A 20208-nucleotide genomic window follows, 5' to 3' on the forward strand; every position below is an offset into this window, starting at 1 on the left:
TTTACCCTGTCTGAGAGAGGTCAGAGAGGCTATAAGTAAATTGAAGAGTGGGAAGGCAGCTGGCATTTGCAATATCAATGAGGAAATATGAAAAAGCTGGAGGTGAGGCCATGATCTGCAGGTTGCATGCAGTACTGCCTGCTGTCTGGCAGTCTGGTACCATTCCCTCTGACCGGAAAAGGGGTTTGGTTATCCCTGTATGGAAGGGGAAAGGGGACTGGCAGGACTGCAACAACAACTGCAGTATTGCATTGGTCTCTGTGCTAGAGTACTTTCCCATCTGTTGCTGACATGAGTTCGTTTGTATCTACTAAAGTTTCAGAGGCCTAAGCAGTGTTGATCCATGCGAGGTAAGTCAACAACTGATCCCATCTGAGCACTTTTTGTTCTTCTGAAGTGCTGATGTGAGTCTCAACAAAGGTTTCTTGCAGCTGATGTTGAGCTCAAGAAGGCATATGGGGTGCTCTGGAATCTTCTGCAGATCCATGGGATTTCTGCAAAGATTATTGACTTGATGCTTGGCTCATACTTTGGGACACTGCTGTAAATCATGGTTTAGACATTTCCAGTTTCTTTCCTACTAATGTAGGTGTAAGGCAAGGGTGTATCCTCACCCCAACACTTTTAAACACCTGCATGGACTGAGTTGTTGATCACTGTTATCACAGAGCATCTATTGACAATAGTAAGGTCGGTGACCTTATTTTTGCTGATGATGCTTTCCTTCTTGTGGAGTCATTGGAAGGCCTTTTAGTCATTGCACAGGGAGGCAAGACCACTTGGACTCCAGGTCTGTTGGTTAAAGACAAAGGCCCATGCATGTGAGGGCTTACTGGATGACACAGTTTAGTCTGTCCATGCATGTGGTGAGGACATTGAAGTCTTGAAAAGGTTCACGTACCTTGATAATGTAATGCATAACAGTGGTGGGTCATGTTAGGAAGCATTTCAAAGGATTGGCATTGCCCATGGTGTACACATAACCATAGTGTATGGGATTGTCAGTATATACAATGTTTATACTGGAGGACTAAGATCCAAATCTTCAAGTCACTTGTGCTTCCTGACTTGCTGTATGATGGAGTCTTAGACAATAAATGCTGACTTGAAGAACCATCTTGATGTCACTGAATCATGAGGTATTGCTGGAATTAACTTTGTATTAAACCAGAGACTGTACTGTGAGTCTCAGCCTATGCCTCCTGTTACTTGCATAATTCGTGAGCATCAGCTCTGGGTATATGGGCATGTGGCTCATTTCCCTGATGTTGATCCCACTCCCAGGGTTCCTGTCTCCACAAAAGACAACCCTTGATGGAGGAGGTGAAGGGGATGCCCTTAGAACTCATGGCTGGAGCAAGTTATTGTTGTTGTCGTTCCCTAGACTGTCTGTCCGAGCAGTCCCGTAAATAGGCCAGGGCTGGTTGCCGCCGTTTGGCCTCCAACTCTTGGGGTTGGGGGGTGGTCCCACGATGTAGACGCTGCGGCTCCAGGACTTGGCTGGAGCAAGTTGGTTGAACGTGTGGAGAATTGTTTGGAGTGGGAAGGGTGACTGCATGGGAGCTTGCAAGCCTGCTCAGAGAAACCATAGGGACTGGCAATAGTATGTGATTGAAGCAGTGTGCCCCTTAGCATATGCTCCCAATTGATAATGATGATGATGAGAGACATCTCTTTCCTTTGCCTTCGTTTCATTCCAGACAGCTAACTACCACATTCCCTAACTCAAAATCACTTTTCTGTTTCAGTTTAGTTTCATTTGATGCCAACACATCCATCTTTCTTCTCACAAATATACTGTTAATTTTTTCTTTGCTCTCATTTGTTCCACATCCATGTACATTCAAAGACCCAATTACTAGGATTCTGGTTGGATTCTTCCTCTTAAACCCTCTCTTGCCTTGACTCCTTGCAGGAGGGGATTTCTAGTCTTCACAGTTCTAGAGTTGTGATATTAGAAATCAGATTTTTCCAGTTCTAGTATTTTCTGGAGTTTCCTGATCCCTGATAGTAATGTAAAATTCAGAAAGATTAGATATGTTCTTCTATCACAAAAAACATCAAAGTTGGGAATGCTAAATAAAACACAGGAACTATAAATAAGTGCAGCTTTGACTAAATCTTGATTGATTTTTACATTTAAAAATCTCTTGTCACTCAGTGTGTCTATGACACACAGTAAAACATGAGAGCACAGTTTCTGCATGGTAATTGCATTTCTCTAGCTTCAAATGGGTAAGAATTCCCAGTATTTCTGATCTTGATTTATCAATGAAACATGGTATTTTGATCACCCAATCTTCCAGTCACAAATTTTCATATATGATCTGCAGTTCTATCTTACTTTTTCCCATTTAGTTTCCTTCTGTGTGAGGTGTTCTTATGTTCTACCACAGGAGCATAGGAAAATGAAGAAGTTTAAACTTTGAGACAATGAAGATATATTGAAGGGGGACAGTAGGAAGGATGGATTGTAAAAGTGAAAAAAATTTCAGCATTCTTTTATGAGTGGAGATTTGTCTATGACATGGACACATACTGTGTGGCTCTGGGTGGTAGGGGTGCATTAAATTTTGTAAAAATGCAGACTGCATATAACTGCTGTTGGAAACCTAATAATGCATAGTTTTACTAGATTTGTTGATAGCATTATTTTTTATATGGGAAGGACTCGCCGTGTGGTATAAGGCTCCCAAGGAAATTAAGACTCGGGTTTTCTCTTATGCATATGCATACTGTTTGTTCCCATTATTGCTTATATGGTTTCATGTTGATCCACAACTTTTCAATGAGATAAGGTTGGAGTTTAACCCAGAGGCTGCCAACTCTTGCTAACAGGTTCGCAACTTGGGGTCTGGGGGATCCACCTGCTTGGACTCCCCAGCAAGGAGAGCAAATATGCACAAACCTGTAGGACTTTATCCTTGTCACAAGCAAGGAGGGAATCAGGTAACTTTTATAGATCATTACATATAGCAGTGTAGAAAAAGTAGCAGTCCAGGAAGGGACATCATTACATGTACAGTAACAGCAGCAGGGACATTGTATGATGCTGACCGTGCATATGTTAAGTATGGTGAGAATAAGCCATTTACATTATTTGCATGTTGTCTGCTGTGCTTATTTTCTAACCACTCATAATAGCAATTGTGGTGTTTGTTATGTGTTAAAGAAATATGTTTTGTATTTTCGTGCTTGACGTTCACCTTATATATAGCATAAAAGATGGAAACTTCACCATGAAGGCATGGTTTTTTTTTACAGGAATGAAGAATTGTACCAATCAAAACTAAATCACTATTAAAAAGGTTATATGTTCCCTATAGCATTTTATTCTGAAAGATAAATTCTATAAGTTCATGAGTTATTAACAGTACTTATAGACAATAGAAAATAAATGATGGTGCACATGTAGTGAGTACATCAATAATGATAACTTGTCTAAGGTATAAGTCAGGCCTGGGTGTAGTGCTTTCACAGAAAGTTCCTGTTGATGATATCAAAGTCCAAAATTATAATTGTACCATATATATTTGTCAATTGCTGTATGGTATGGAATGTATACAGTATCTCTAGACATGAACATATGCATGTTTTCCCATTTCTTTGTGAAAATTCCCTTACATCAATTAAAAATTTGCTTTTATATGTCTGCTATTCAGAAATGTAAAAGCCAAAAGCCATGTAGTTCTATATGCATGTGTAGCTAAGAATGCCGTTGAGCCTGACGTCCTTGTTATAACCCAGTGTCCTCGTACTTTATCAGTTGTGAATAAAAGCCTGTGTACTTTGAAAGTCTCAGACCTATAAGTGTGATAGTTCTTAGAGTTTATGATCCCATAAGGCTGAAAGATGTATTCAGACAGACCTAAAGAACTACACAATCTGTAAAGCATGTGCACCGGTAAACGTCACTTGAATCCACACTGACTGTCCTTACTAATGCATTTTTTTTGTTCAAGCTGAAGACTCCTTTCCAGCTGTAAATCTCAAAGATTATGTTTGCATGGCTATATGTTATATGTGACTGTAGTTAGCTTTGTTGTTGTAATGGCAGGTTAACAACTTGGGCACTGGCATGTGTATCGACTCCCCAGCGAAAGCTGAGAACAACCACAAACCAGTGGGACTTTGGCCTTGCCATAAACAAGGAGGCAACCAGGTGATTATACCTTTATATTATTTTTTCTTAGCTTGTATATGATCCATAATTTCATCAGTAATAGATTTGATGAAAAAACTGGAATTTTGCTTCTGCAAGGTAAGTAAAAGAGGAGTTTGGTTAATGCAGAGTTTAGAAGTAATTTTTGATATCCATGTTTTGTATTAAAGATACAACAGACTATGATGAAATTAATCAGTAGCTAACAGTTTAAATGTAAATTATGAAGAATGATGAGAATTTTTTTTTAGATATTGATAATACATATACAATTACTTTACTAAGTTCCAGATTCATTCATGAATAATAGCAAGTAACTGTAAGAACAAACTGTTATTGCTAGAAATATTTGTTCATTGTATAAGAAATGAGATTTAAGAATGTTGAAATATTGTATTATTTCTTTACCTTATAATATTTTTTCTATTAAAATGAAAGGCACAATGTGCATTATTTTTTTCAGATATTCAAGAATAGTTTAAAATAACTAAATTATCTTTGGTTATAATAGGCAATGTCTGATAATAGAACATTTTCTATTTAGACTTTATCTCTCTCTCTCTCTCTCTCTCTCTCTCTCTCTCTCTCTCTCTCTCTCTCTCTCTATATATATATATATATATATATATATATATATATATATATATATATATATATATATATATATATATATATATATATTACTCTGTATGTGTATGTGTTTACCTAAAGTAGAGGCCTGATTTAGCAAATCCTTGTGCAGCCGAAGCCTGATTTATGGAAATTCAAATCAATAACAGAAAGCTCAACTTAGCAAACATAATTCTGTTAACCTGAGCATATTTATATATTTAATGATAATACCATTAATGAAATAGCTCATTTTACTGGAAACATGATTGAGTGCTTTTCCATTATCTGTTATCTTATGCTACTGGCGACAGGTATTTAGCAGAAAGGATCTCATTGTAATGGGAAATTCAAGTAGATAAGGCATCAATAATGAACACCTGATTCAGCAGAAAATTTTAGTTTGCTAAATCGGGCTTCTACTGTAAATGAATTAGGAGAGGAGCAACTCACTGTATCCCATCACCTACTCTCTAACTTATCATACCTATCCTCAAATTCATGTATTGTTTCAGTCTGGGCTATATCACCTTCTAAGATATTCCAAGTATTTATGCATCAATATGGAAAACTGTATTTCTTCACATCCTTTAGATGTGCAGTCTTCCTTAATTTGTTCTCCTGACCCCTTAAAGCCCTCCCATCCTTAATCAAGAGATATCTTATGTCAGTGTAATGTATCCCCTTTATTGACCTGAGGACTGTAATCATGTCACCTCTTTCTCTTCAATCTTTCAAAGTTGGTAGACCCAGTACTTTTAGTCTTTTCTCGTATAGTTTATCTGTTTGACAAGTTAAACACCATATGAGGACGGAGCCTTTATTTGTACGACGTTTCGCTTATTACAGCTTTTTCAAGTACAAGTTGAGATACAAATGCTTGTACAAATGCTTGTACTTGGAAAAGCTGTAATAAGCGAAACGTCGTACAAATAAAGGCTCCGTCCTCATATGGTGTTTAACTCGTCAATCTTGTCGGCAACTGCCACTTTCAAGGAGTTTATCTGTCAGGCTGGGGACCAGTTTGGTTACTGCCCCTTGTTTTCTCTTGATCTTGCTTATATCTTTTACACTGTAGTAACCATACCACTGACGCTTATTCAGGTCTTTGATGGATCAGGGTTTTCAAGTTTGTTTTTATCTCTTTATCCATATATGGTAGTGAAAAGCCACTTTGACCTTCCTCCACAGTTTGCACATCTCTCCCAAAATCCTGCTGATATGTCTGTCAGGTGACAGGTTGTTTTTTATCGACACTCTCTAATCTTTCTCATCTTTTGCATTTGTAATGGGCTCACTCCCCAAGGAATAGTTCAAGAATGGTACTTAGTTGGTCAAATGACCATCCTTCCCAGACATAGATCAATTTGTCAACCTTGTTTGATTTTCTATAATTATCAGTTGCCTTTATAGTATTGAAAGAATTAATTCTCTCATTTTTCAGTATCTGTGTACTCCCTTTAATGACCTGAACACCACTATCAAGTCACCTCATTCTCTACTTTCTTTTAGTAATGGCAGGTCCAATGATTTTGATATTTCTATTTGCATTTCATCTACAAGGCTATGAACCAACTTGGTTGTTCCTCTGTATTCTCTCATATATATATATATATATATACATATATATATATATATATAAATATATATATATATATATATATATATATATATATATACAAATATATAAATATATATATATATATATATATATATATACATATATATATGTGTATATATTTTTTTCTTTTCTTTTATGTCCCCCACTCTATGTGAACACCACACCTCTGCTGTATAATATATAATTTTCTCTCTCTCTCCTTATCCACATATTGAAAAACGGTTTTTAGGCTTGTCAATAGTCTGTGTTTCACATACAATTTTTCTATGTTTATCAGGTCAGGTAACTATTTTTTCCCGTTTCTTTTTCTTCATACTTAGTTTAATAAATTCACTAGTGGCTGAAACTTGATCTGTATCATCTAAGCTGCTCCAGGAATTTACACATCTGTGTGATATTTTTCCAGTTCTGGATGTTGAGTAAGGATGGTGAAATACGAAGAGACGAAGCTTGCTTAGACTACGCTGGGATTGATGTCATCCTGTACCCTTGCCATGGCTCTAAGGGCAACCAGTACTGGGAATACAGTCCAGAGGTAAGGTTGAGTATTTTCTTCTTTTCATTTTTAATGCATGATATCCACCATGATAAAGGTAAATGGAAATTTAGCCAACCAGTGTATTTGTCAACTTACAGGTATTTACCTAATTGTAGTACAGTAAGTCCTCGTTATATGGTACATATGCATTCCTGAAAACCTTACCGCAAATTGAAATTACCGTATGCCGAACCCATTATAACATGTAATAATAGGATTTGGCAGATGTACCCTCTCCCTGCTCTTTCCTCTTCAAAATATCTAGCAGATACCATATCTGTGAATTTTTCTTACCTTAAATAGAATCGAGGGTAGTAATTACCAAATACTGCAACTGTGAATTTACCAGATAAAGAATTACCATGTAAGGAGGACTCACTATATACAGGAAAGGAGCAACACTCATTGGATCCCGTCTTCTATTCTCAAATTTTCTAATACAAATAGACTGAAATTCATGTACAGTTCCAACTTAATCTATACCTTGGATTTCCAATTATCATATTTAGAATTGAACTCATGCCTTCCACTGTATGGGGAAGGCAGCTCAGTAATAGGAAAATGTTTGATATTAATGTACTTGATTCATGACGTTGATTTCACAATTTTTCCGATATGATAATGTGTCATTTTATTCATAGGTGCACCATATTACACATGGCAGCAGTAAGAGATGTTTAGCAGTTTCACCAGACCGCAAAAAACTCACCATGGAGGACTGTGATATGAATGAAACAAGACAACAATGGAAATTTGAAAATTATGATCCAAAAAAGAAGCTATGAAGCAAGTGAGTTTAAATATAATTTTTTCTAAACAATCATGTCTTTAATACTAATTCACATATGAATATGATTTATCCTTATATTTGTATTATATGACAGATTTATATCTTATGATGGAGTATTATATGAGAGTTGACGGTGCTACTATTAATAGTGATGAATTTTGCTGATCCTTTGGTCCTATGATTTTTAACTATTCAATAATTTTTATTTTTATTTTGCAGGGACTACAGCAATAAGTCATAATTTTTTATTAATTCCTATATGACTAGGATACTGTGGTAACAGTAAGGAGAACAATATACAGTACCAATTAGTATTGTGGATATTGTGGAGTTGATAGCTTGTACAGTACTTACAACATATAGTAAAAGTGATTGGTGTACTTCTCTTGCACTTCAAAACCAAAGTTGTGCCTTGAATGCTAAAGAAAACAACTGGCGAGTCATGATGTGCAGAAAATCTTTTGAAAATACAGCTGCTGTTGCTAATTTCAAGTGCATCTCATAAATATTCATCAGTGTTGAAAGACAGCCCTCTTCAAGGAGAATACAAATGTAGATCGCATACATTAGAAAGAAAATAAAGCAAGCAGTAACAAAAAAAAGTGAAAAACAAGTTTTCTATGTTTTTGAAAATTTAGCATTACCTCTAGAAAAAATATTAGGTTGTATTTTCATTAAAAATGGGATTTTAGGTTGTGATATTACTAATATTGTAAAGATTATTATTTTGCAAGGTGATGGTGAGATGTTTGTGATGTGACTGTGTGATGGTCCAAGATTAGAATCTTGCATCTTAACTCGAATAGTATTCCTGTGGAGGAAGATTCCTAGCTTCCCTCTATGTTGTAGATACTTGTTATTATGTTGTTACCATGCATTTTGTTCATACTTTTCAACAGTTCAAACACAGTATCCTTTACATCTTTTCTAATTGAGTTTTGAATTGTAGAATTCAGTATTCTTCCATATGTGAATACCAGTGCCTCATTTAGTGATGCAAATCTGTTTCAATTTCTCATACATTTGCTAGCTGCATTTATTAACTCATCTCACACTTATTATAGTTTCATTAACAATTTCAGAATTTCTCTCATCTTGGTATTTTTCCATGCTTTATCACATAGTTTCCTCACAATCCTTTGGTAACTTTTGTTATGAATATCTTTCAGGAATTTTTATTGTACACCTAAGTAAATCTATCACCATTTAATCAACCTCTGCTTTCAGTACAATTTGTTATTTTATAACAGATTATGATGTACAGTAATGTTAGTCCTTAAAACTTGTCAAAGTAAGAGATTCTTGGTAACCAAAATATAGATAGGAACTATTACATTTTGGTTCCATGATGTCTTGGTTATCACTCCTGTAATTTAAGGTTGCTCCAGTTGCTTGTGGATTACTTGGTGCTACTAGGTATGGAAGGAGTCATGATAAAAAAAAATACAGGTAGAGAATTTTGTTATATGGAGTCTATATTTGTGACATGAATTGTGCAACTTTTGAAGCAGTGAATATTAGATATAATTGAATAGCAGTGACATGAAGTACTCGTACAAGATACAGTTTGTGAGGCTAATATGCACAATACCAAAATAAACATTGCTAGAGCTGGAGGAAATTGTTATGGTTTACTGGGCAATGAAGTTAAAACGTTTTGGTTGATTACTTCTGTACATTGGTAATTTATATCAATCATCATACCCTCAAGGAATTATACATCCGTTGGACATACCCAAGTTGAAAATTGGGTCCAGATCCAAGGTACAGTAGCTTTAACAGCTTATTTTCAGTTGTACACGTGTCCATTTGTTACTACACAAGTGTGGAACCTACTCAACTAAGCAAGTACACGTGGTTCTGAGAAAGGTTGCTGTTGGCCAGGTTACTCTACATTTAGTCTTGTCATATGCTGATCTTGAAATTTGTATTGTTCCTCAAAGGTAATAATAATGATAATTGCCTCGAGTTTCACTGGCTGGAAACCCGCAGCCCCACAGTGGCTGGCAACATTCCTTGGGCCTTTCCATAGAGCTTTGGGAAAAAATGGTGTTGTATTAGTATGGGACAGTTTCTGTCACCAGCTTATTGTACTCTAGTAGGAGGAGGGGAACAATTGCTGGTTGTCAGCTTTCCTTATGTGAAACAGAGGAGATGCAGTTGAAGTTGAGGGTGTTCATGGATTTTGAAGATGGGTAGTAGAGGAATGATTTTCTCTGGTGTCTATATTGCAGGACCATCACTTTGAAGTGACCATCATTAGTCCCTGAAGGAAATGCAAATAACGTTTGATTATTTATAAACTTGGGTATAGAGCAGGTCATGGTAATTCTGTGTGATTTTGTATTGCAAAATTTTATAAAACTAATAGTGTATGGTTGCTACCAACAAGCAAGGGTTTATAAGCTTCTGTATCCTGTTAATAAGAACACCTTCAATCAGTAGTGGTTGCCGATATAAACAAGTGGCTTGCCATATTCTAGTTCTTTGATGTATAAATTTAACAAACATCCTTGTCCAAGGCTGAGCCTTTACCATACTGAATGAAAGTCCAATTTTATAATTTAGTGTCATTTTGGATGAATTCTATAAGTATGTGATGTTGTTTCTACTCACAAATGTAGTTGTATGTTATCAGGTTGATGGTGACTGATTTTGAGGAGAGACTAATGCAATTGGTGACAGCCTGGAAGGATGTGTGATATAAGAAAGTTACAAATGGATGTGGGTGAAAGTAAAGTGTGTGTATGTATGTATATATATATATGTATACATATATGTGTGTGTGTATGTATGTATATATATATATGTATACATATATGTGTGTGTGTATATATATATATATATAACAATTGTTGCCTTGAGTGTGTATATTTAAATGGTGATTATTTCTAATTAACAAATACTTTTGCCAACTTTTTTAACCATAATTATGTAAGATATTGACACTCATGGTACACAGTTTTACAGAAAAAGTCTTGAAGTTTAACACATCTTTCAGGTGTTTATGTATACTAATATATCTTTATCAAAAGTTTTCTCTACAGACAAATCAACTTCGTTATTAGCCTAAAAAATTATAGAGCCCAGATCGGATTTAAAACTATGTATGAAAATTGAAGAATAAAGAGACAGAATCCCATAAGTAAAGATCCTCTCCAGTATGATTCAGTTTAATGTTATGAACTCCTCCTAATAGGAGGCCAATCCAGTCCACCTTACTGAGGACTTTGTAGCATGGAATTTAATGAACCATGCCCTTGGTCCAACTCACTGGTAGACCGAGGGCATGGTTCATTACATTCCACACCTCAAAGTCCTCAGTAAGGGGCACTGTCCTAGCCTCCCTAATAAGGAGGGTTTGCAATGTTAAACTTAATCATACAGAAAAGGATCTATACTACAATAAAATTAGAAGAATTGCTAAATCCATTCTCAGATGCTTCTGATTATTTCCTGATTTCTGTCACACCAATTTTTTCTAAGATATATAAATAGCTGATCTCCTCCTAACTCAGTCACTTTGTTGAGTCTTTTTGTCAGATTCCGTCCAACCAGTTTGCTTACTGGAAAATCTTGGGTAAAATGACACTCTTCTGACAAATGCTCACATGATCCAGACAGTGATTGATTATATTTTACTATTTATTTGTGATAACTAGTGTAACTTTTTAGTGACAATCTATTTTTGTTCACTTTTGTACTCTTCCTATTTCTCCATGTTCTTTACTTTTTACTCTTCTTTATATTCCTGTATGTTTCAGCTCTGTGGGACTTGTTTCACAACAACTTACATCATTTGCACTCTTCCCACTCACTTCATTCTGATAATGATGATAACAATAACAGTCATAGTAATACATTCATACATGCATATATATGCCAAAGGCTTTTTCCCTCCTACAAGGGAGGTAAAAAAGCCTGTGGTATGTACTGCTATTACTATTATTATCATTATCATTATCAGCTCCTCCTGGATGATGGGTCATTGATAATGATAATAATAAGCAAATATTAGGAGTGTGTATTATGATGTATTGTTTCAGATCATCTATATTAAGAGGAAGACGGGTGACAATTTTTTTTTATTTTGACATACCCCTATAAAAAGTTGCAAGCTGTTAGATTTCAACTGTGTAGATTTCTTTTGGATTCTCTGGTAACTAGCCCTAACAGATTGTTCTGTTTCAAATTCGTATCAGTTGTTAATGGATTGTCTATTTGGAAGTTATTTGTTGAAACATTCTCTAAAATAATGCTGCATAACCATAATCTATCTGTATACCAAAGGTTCCCTTCCCAAGAAAGATAGTAAACTCAAGGCAACCACTCCATTAACAGAATTAAAATTTCTTCATTCAAGGACAAAAAACTTTATCAGCAGCCTTTGCAAACACATTAGTTTTTTATGGATGTACACTCACAATCAAAATCTGGTGTTGCCAAAACCATTCTTAATGTAGGCTTTATGGTCTCTTCATTCTTATGTTCTTATTATTGAGTCACTACCAAATGTGATTCAGTTTAACGTCATGAACTACCCCTATCAGGAAGCTAGGTTCTGTATTAATATATTATTGCTATTATAAACTTCAAGGTTTTCTCTGTATAAATATGCATTAGAATCGTCAATTACTTAAATAATTGTGTCTAGTGAAATACCAAGTTTATTATTGTTATGTATATATGTATAAGTATATATATATATAAAATGTTGTGAGTGTGTGTGTGATGACCTAAGTAATACTACAAATGCAGTAAGTTTTGAAAGTTGTGGCTGAATGGTTGCATATGTCATCTTAATCTGACTTTAAAATTTGAATACCCTTCCCATTAATAAATGCAGCTGGGATAGACTAATTATGAGTGGAGACCAGGTCTTATTTCTTTAAACAAGTCTTCCCAGAGGAAATAACACTTGCTTTTCTAGCTGCTGTATAGTACTTCTGTCAAAATGTGCTAAATTTGTTAGTCAAATATCCTTAAGATGATAATAGTCCAGGTGTCAGGTTTTTTTCTGTGACACCATTAGTGTTTGCTCACCTGGTGTGGTAACTTGTGTGTATTTTCATGATACAGAACACATGCTGGCATGTGCCTGCTTAAACACCCTCAACATAAAACAGAGCTACATTGGCTTATTACCCATTTCATAGCACTTTTTTGCAGGGATGCTTAATCAGTAAGAACGAAGTTAGATTAATTTTTTTCTTTTATTTCAAATTTGCCTGAACTAGTTTATTTTACATCCATGAAGGATATCAAGAAACACAGTTTTCCATACAGAACATAGTCCAATGACCATGAACAAATGGCTAAGTTAGATCAGTAGAGTCAAAGGAACTGAATCCCACAAGCATAGCTTCTGTATATTGCAATTAGTTAAATGCACACATACAAATTTGCATGTTCAGATATCTGTGTTCATTCTTTAAACTTAGTGCTTTGGATGACAGTTATGTTTTCTAAAGGTGTACTTCATTTTGTGAAATATGTTTAGATATTGGGGTCAGTAGTCCTTCCATTACTTTGTCTTACTGTGGATTGTGTGCTACAAATGCCAAATGATATCAAACAACTGAGTAGTAGATCTTGACTATTGCCAAGTTCCTATCAATTGAAGCTTCACTTAAACCACAATTCAACCCAAAGATAATCTATTGGTTACACCAGAAGAACCTTCATTATATGAAGGGAGGGTCAAGAATTGCATCTCCTTCAATTTGATTAGCTGGTCATGCATCCAGTAGAAAAAGAAAGAAAAGAAAAAAGAGATCCAGCATACCACGTGCCATTGAAATGAATGTTGAAATGAAGAAGGTTCCAGAAGTTTATAACTTGCAAGATAAATGATCAAATAGATACTAATTCATTCCATTATAAATTGCTTTTGGGTTGTATTTTTTGTTTTGTTTTCGATAACACCGAGAACTATAGTAATGTGCTTTACCAGTTAATTGAATGTGATTATCATAAAATGCTATTTTCCAATAACTGTAGGATAAATCACTGGTTATTGTACTGGTTTTCCTTTTTCTAGAAGTGTAAATAATTATGAAACTATACCTAAATAAAAGAGTTGTACATTTAAGAAGAGAATAGGTTAATGTGGAGGTAAACTGGGCAGGATTTTGTGCTTGTTGGCTCAGTTTAACAAAGCTTTCCACTCCATGTAATTTTTTTCATATATTTCTAGGCCAATTTATTTTTCGTTCCTTTATAAGAAATATTTACAATTTACATTCCACCTGGCATTCCACTGTGATTTTTAGAAAGAATATATATGTCACATTTACTGAACCGGTCAAGCAAGATATTGATATATCCTCTAAAGTTTATATCTTTTTTGTAGTAATATGAGAGAAGTATGTACTTTTTAAGCTGCAAGTGTGTGAGCCTTACATATCATAAGTAGACATATCTCCAGTAAATTCTGAGGGTTGAAGATGTGCAATTGATTCCTGTCTGTACAGTATTTTCATCTCTGTTATCTTGTGTTTTTACTGATAAATCAGAATATGGTTCTTGAATACTGGTATGCCCATATCACAAGCAGGAATATTTAATTCCATTAACACAACGACACAATTCATATATCTTGTTTTGACTATTGCCAATCTATTTCATTCATCTGAGGGACAGTCTTGTAAATAAATGAGTCTCGTTTGATTGAAACTTTAATATGTCCTGAGCCTGCCCCTCAAGTATATAAAATTGCTTGGTACTGGCCAAAACAAAAGCTAAAGTTTGATGAGATTAATGTAGCTTCTCTTATTCTTTGAATGAGTAATAATAGTACCATTGTACATTGAATCTATTCTATTGTGGCAAATTTCAGAACATCTTGAGGGTTTACCCCTGGCTGGAAAAGAGTTCTCTTAATTGAAAGTTTATTCCAACCAGAGTAAATACTATATAGTGCACCCCAGCACTGATGATCAGAGAATTTGTTTTCTCAATAGAAACAAAAAACCAAGTACAATAGATACATAAGATGCAACATATATCTCACCTTTCAAAAAAAAAAAAAAAAAATCATGTTAATAGGCATTCAGGCTGAAATCTATCAAATTAGATTTGAAAATCATGAAGATATTACTCTTGAATACATAGCCTGCAGAAAAGTTGGACACCCTTCATATTAAAACCAAGTACACTTTAGGAGAATGAAAGCAGAAAAGGATCTCGACATGTATATTAGACAAAATAGGGCGAAGAAGAAATATCTGAAGTAGTAGAAATTATATGTATTTATTTTACAAACACGTACATCTGTTATGTGAATAAGTTTACCCATGTATTTGATTTTTATTATACTGTACATGCACATTTACACTCAAACACACACTAGTTGGGGGTGTATGTGTGTGTAAGGTCACAGCATTACCCATACATCGGTCATACGAGCTCTGAGCTCTCTTCTGGGAGGGAAATAGCTGTCGATCACGAGTCCAACACGCGATCCAAAGACCAAGGTGAATCCACACACATGCACGCACACACATTAAGTTTTCTCTGATGTCCATCTTGTAGGACTACAACAACCAGGTACACATTGTGTGTTAGGCTCCCTAAAAAGGAAGAAAGTAGTTGAGTAGATGAAGTCATGCTAAATGATAATGAACCACCACACTGATGATGAATCATTGCTCACATATTTAAGATTGCATGTGGATATATATATATATTATATATGTATATATATATATATATATATATATATATATGTATATATATATATATATATATATATATATTATATATGTATATATATATATATTGTGTTTTTGTGTGTAAAAATTTATTATATATGGATGGCAAGAAGACTGGTGTGTATATGTATTCATGTACCTACTATCTGTATCAGTTAGGGTTAGTCCTACAAGATGTCTCTCAGACAGAAATATTTCCCTCCTACCCTTCTTCCAAACCCATCAACAACTTGACCTCTGCTTAGAGGTGCAGCCCCATTATAATGACTATCTGTCTCCAGAAGCCCACAATGTCTATCAACTTTGACTATTTTCCTCCACTGTCTCACACAAGGAGAGCTGGCAATTGGTAACTGTTCCCTTCCTTCTGTGGGCCACTGGCATAGAAATGGATCCATATTAATACAACACAGACAACAATCTACAGTTTCTTTCCAGAGATATCTATAGGTGAGCCAGAGGTTGTTGCTAAATGCTGTGGAGCTGCAGGTTTTCAATTCAAAGCAGTAGTTATATATGTACATCAAATTCCACATACTTGAACAAGTATAGAATTAAATATACATGTACATTATATATGTGTGTGTGTGTACATAAGCATATTTGGACCAGTGATGGCATCTGTATGAGGTGGTCCAAAGTTCACTCCTCGTGAAAGTCCTGCCTTAAGTAGAGCTGACACTTGAACCATTGACTGGGCCCCAAGATCTCTACCAACTTTCACACTATTACCTTTACATTTTTTTCTGCATGAGGAAATCAAAGAAAAACTGAATTCTCCCTTTCCTCCTCCTTTTCCTCTACTTCATTCTTCTACTCCTCCTGCTCCTTCTCCTCCACCTCTGCCTCCTCCATCCCTACTACTATTACTGCTACCACTTCTACTACCAAATCTACAGTTACTACTGATAATAGACAATGACATATAAACAGCCCAAGACTTACAACATAATAGTTCATTGTTTCCTCTCATTGCTGGCTGTCACATGATCTTGGGTTTCCAGGCAGGTAAATTCAAGATATGTTAATTAATTATATATATATATATACATAAAGAGCCACACACTTGAAATAGAAATGTGCAAGTTTATTTATTTACCTACAGAAAGATTACATCAGCTAAGGGCTTGCCAAATTATGTATAAATGAGTAGCAGCATATATGATATATATATATATATATATTGTTTGCATGTGCATATAAACTTGTATATATGTTAAAATATATACTCATATACACATGATTGAGGAGTAATTAGTGGTTTGTGTGTGTGTATTTACCTAATTGCAAGGTAAATACATATTAATATTAGGTAAATGCTCGTGTGTGTGTTTTTCTATGCATTGAATGTATGTGTGTCTGTACTGTATGCATATGTACATAATATATATATAAATATATATATATATGTGTGTGTTTGTGTATATATATACAGGTAGTTCTTAATTTACATAAGTTTATTTTATGCAAATTTGGTTTAATGAGACTGATAAAATAACACATTTTGTTTGAATTAACATGAGTCAAATCCCATTTTTTTTTTTTTTTTTTCACATCCCCTCTTAGAATCCCAATCCAGTTTCATTTATGCAATTTTTTATTTACATTATGCCTCTTGATCCCAGTATATCGTGTAAATTATGAACTACTTGTATATCAGTGGATTGCTTGCATCCCACAAAGTAAGGGTTGTCAATTTATATCTTTGTGAAAACAGGCTATTTAACTGTGGGATGTGAAAGGTGACTCAACATCTCATAGAGAACACCACGCTACTTTTTTTTTACTTTCCTCAGCTCCCGTTTTCCCATTAAGGAACCCATGGGAACAATAACAATTAACCATTACCCATTGCCTCAGGCTCTTTTAAAATTTAAGGAATTTAGTCAAAGAAAAAGCTGAAATTTAGCTTCGAGTAGGGTAGAGGTCACTATATATATATATATATATATATATATATATATATATATATATATATATATATATATATATATATATACATACATGTATATACATACATATACATATATACTTACATGTATATATTATGTATTTTATCATTTCCAAACTTGTACATGTTATAGAAGAATAGAGTAGCATTTGTTGTGTTCTGTCCTTCAAGTATACAGTGTTGAACACTGTTGAGCCTTTTATAGGAACAGTGGAAAGTGGTGAAAGATATTTGTTAAGCTCTTCATATATAATTCCTTTTTATTTATTCATTTTATTTTATTTTTTTTATTATTATTTTTTTTTTTGAAGTTTGGGCCATTTCCTGTGTGATTCCTCTTCGGGTGCCTTAATAAATATAATGTGTGTTTCAGTATTCTTTTATTTATTTCCTTCAGAATAATACTGCTTTTCTCAAGTAAACACTTCTTCATATATCTTCAGAATTTTAGTTCCTGATAATGTACCTGATGTAAATAAACTATTTATACCCCACCATAGTTTGTGTCGGACAAAATGTATATATTTTTTCTCATTTTCCTTAAGTCTTCCCGTCTGGGGTATTGGCTGCTTGTTATTGTGGCAAAGTAGCATGCAGTTGATACTTTAGGGTCTATATGGGGCGCCCCTATGGACCAGAGCCACACATCATTTTGTCTATGACAGAGGAAAACTCTGTTCATAGAGAAATGATGACACTTTTATACTATGACTGTCCCTCCGTTATGCTGTCCCCCAACCCCTTGTTGCTGTCCTGTACCATTTCTCTGAGTATTCTTTTTCTGTGGTGGGGGAATTCCCTGTGGTGGGGGAAAAGAATACTGCCACCAAGTATTCCCACTTGGATCATAAGAGGTGAGAAGAAAGGGACAGGGATTGGGACTAGGCATCCTTCTTGTAGCCCCACAGGGGACATTCCTAAACAAAAAAGAGAAGGCATAAGAGGGTCTGGAAGCTCTCAGACCAGCACCCTAAAGTTTGGGTCTTTTAATGTGCGTGGATGTGGTACAGATGAGAGTAAAAGGGAAGAGATAGTTTCACTCAAAGCCAACACATCCATCTTTCTTCTCGCATACTAAGTTGAAAGGGAAGGGTGAGTGTAAGTGGGAGGTTATCAGGAGTGAAGAGAGGGCGAGGGAGGGAAGGGGTGGCTATTCTAGTAAGTGAAGAGATAGGTAAACGGGTAGTGGAGTGGAAGGAGGTTTCCTCAAGGATAATGTGGATGAAGGTGAAACTGGGAAAGGAAATGTGGGTCTTTGTAAGTGCATATGGGCCTGGCAGTGAGAAGAGTGTAGAAGAAAGGGAGACCTTTTGGATTGAAATGAGTACATAGAGGATTTAGGAAGAAATATCAATGTAATAGTACTGGGAGACCTTAATGCTAGGGTAGGAAATGATCCAATCGATGGAGTGGTTGGGAAATGTGGAGTTCCAGGAAAGAATCATAGTGGAGAGTTGATGGTGGAAATGTGTCTAGAAAGAGAGTTGATGATAGCAAATACAGTGTTTCGGAAGAAAGTCAAGCATAAGTACACAAAGGAGAGGGTGGTGGAGGGAAGGGTGGTAGATAGAGCGCTAATGGATTATGTAGTGGTAAATAGGATTATGATAGGAAGAGTTAATGATGTACATGTGCTAAGGGGAATATCAGATCATTTTTTGGTGGATGTTAAGTTGAGAGTGGAGGATAGATGGAGAAAGAGGAAAGGGACAAAAGGTAGGGAGGTTCTTAGTAAACTCTTTGAATGAAAAGGAGGAGTACGAAAAGAAGCTGAAGGAGGAGTGTGAGGGAGTAAAGGATAGAGTAGAGCTGGGTGTGGAGGAGGAATGGGGATGGTTCAAGGAGGGAGTCATAAAGTGTGCAAGGATGGTGTGTGGAACAAGAAGGACAGGAGGAAATAGAAGGGTAGTGAATGGTGGGATGAGGAAACAAAGAAGGTTGTAGAAGAGAAGAAGCGAGCTTTCACAGATTGGTTACAAAATAGGACGAGAGAGTCATATGAGAGGTACAAAGAAAAGAAAAGAAGCAAAGCAAAAGGTAAAGGATGCAAAGAGGAGAGCAGATGTGAAATGGGGTAAGAGTATGACAGAAAATTTTGAAAGTAATAAAAAGATGTTTTGGAAAGAAATTAAGAGGAAGTGGAGGCGAATCAAGTAGAAAAGAAAAGGTAAAAGGTGCAGACGGAGAGTTGATAATGGAAGAGAAGGCAGTAAGGGGAAGATGGGCAGAATATTTTAGGGAGTTGCTAAATGTGAAGAAGGATAGGGAAGGAAATATAGCTGCAGTGGGAAATCTGAAGAAAATGAAAGTGATGAGTGAGGAGAATGGAGGAGAAATAAGGAAGGATGAGGTGAAGGCAGTTGTTAAGATGATGAAAGCAGGTAAGGCACCTGGTCTGGATGGATTCCATGCAGAATGTCTGAAAAAGGGAGGTACAGTGATGGTGGAGTGGTTGGTGAGGTTATTTAATATTTGCTGGAGAGAGAGGGTAGAGTGCCTGTATAGTTCCTCTTTACAAGGGAAAAAGGGACAAGTGTGAATGTAGTAGTTTCAGAGGGATTAGCTTGCTAAGTGTAGTTGGGAAGGCTTATGGGAGGATCTTGATTGAGAAGAACAGAAGGAGTAATTGGTGAGGAACTGTGGATTTAGGACAGGTAGAGGTTGTGTAGATTAGATCTTTGTGGTAAGACAGATATGTGAGAAAGCTATAGGAAAGGGGAAGGATGTTTTTTGTTCTTTTATGGATCTGGAAAAGGCTTATGATAGGGTAGACAGAAAGGCACTGTGGGAAGTTATGCAGATATACGGGGTAGGAGGAAAGCTTC

The 20208-nt window shown here is 35.6% G+C and overlaps 1 protein-coding gene across 4 annotated transcripts in view; it reads left to right on the forward strand.

Annotated features, from left to right (window-relative positions):
* LOC143022792 (putative polypeptide N-acetylgalactosaminyltransferase 9) overlaps positions 1-14552 on the forward strand; it is a 45919-nt gene extending 31367 nt beyond the window's left edge. For 3 of the 4 annotated variants that reach the window (XM_076181158.1, XM_076181159.1, XM_076181160.1), the window contains exons 5-8: positions 4058-4162; positions 6799-6927; positions 7572-7720; positions 7940-14552. In XM_076181158.1, the coding sequence (XP_076037273.1) occupies positions 4058-4162; positions 6799-6927; positions 7572-7715 (378 nt within the window). In that variant the 3' untranslated portion in view covers positions 7716-7720; positions 7940-14552. Of the gene's footprint in view, positions 1-2838; positions 2992-4057; positions 4163-6798; positions 6928-7571; positions 7721-7939 lie in introns of those variants that run through there. The other variant, XM_076181161.1, reaches the window with a different exon arrangement.
* The last annotated feature ends 5656 nt before the right edge of the window (positions 14553-20208 follow it).

The sequence above is a fragment of the Oratosquilla oratoria genome, unplaced genomic scaffold (assembly GCF_046742065.1).
Source record: "Oratosquilla oratoria isolate Oo_2021 unplaced genomic scaffold, ASM4674206v1 SCAFFOLD177, whole genome shotgun sequence".
Taxonomy (NCBI): domain Eukaryota; kingdom Metazoa; phylum Arthropoda; class Malacostraca; order Stomatopoda; family Squillidae; genus Oratosquilla; species Oratosquilla oratoria.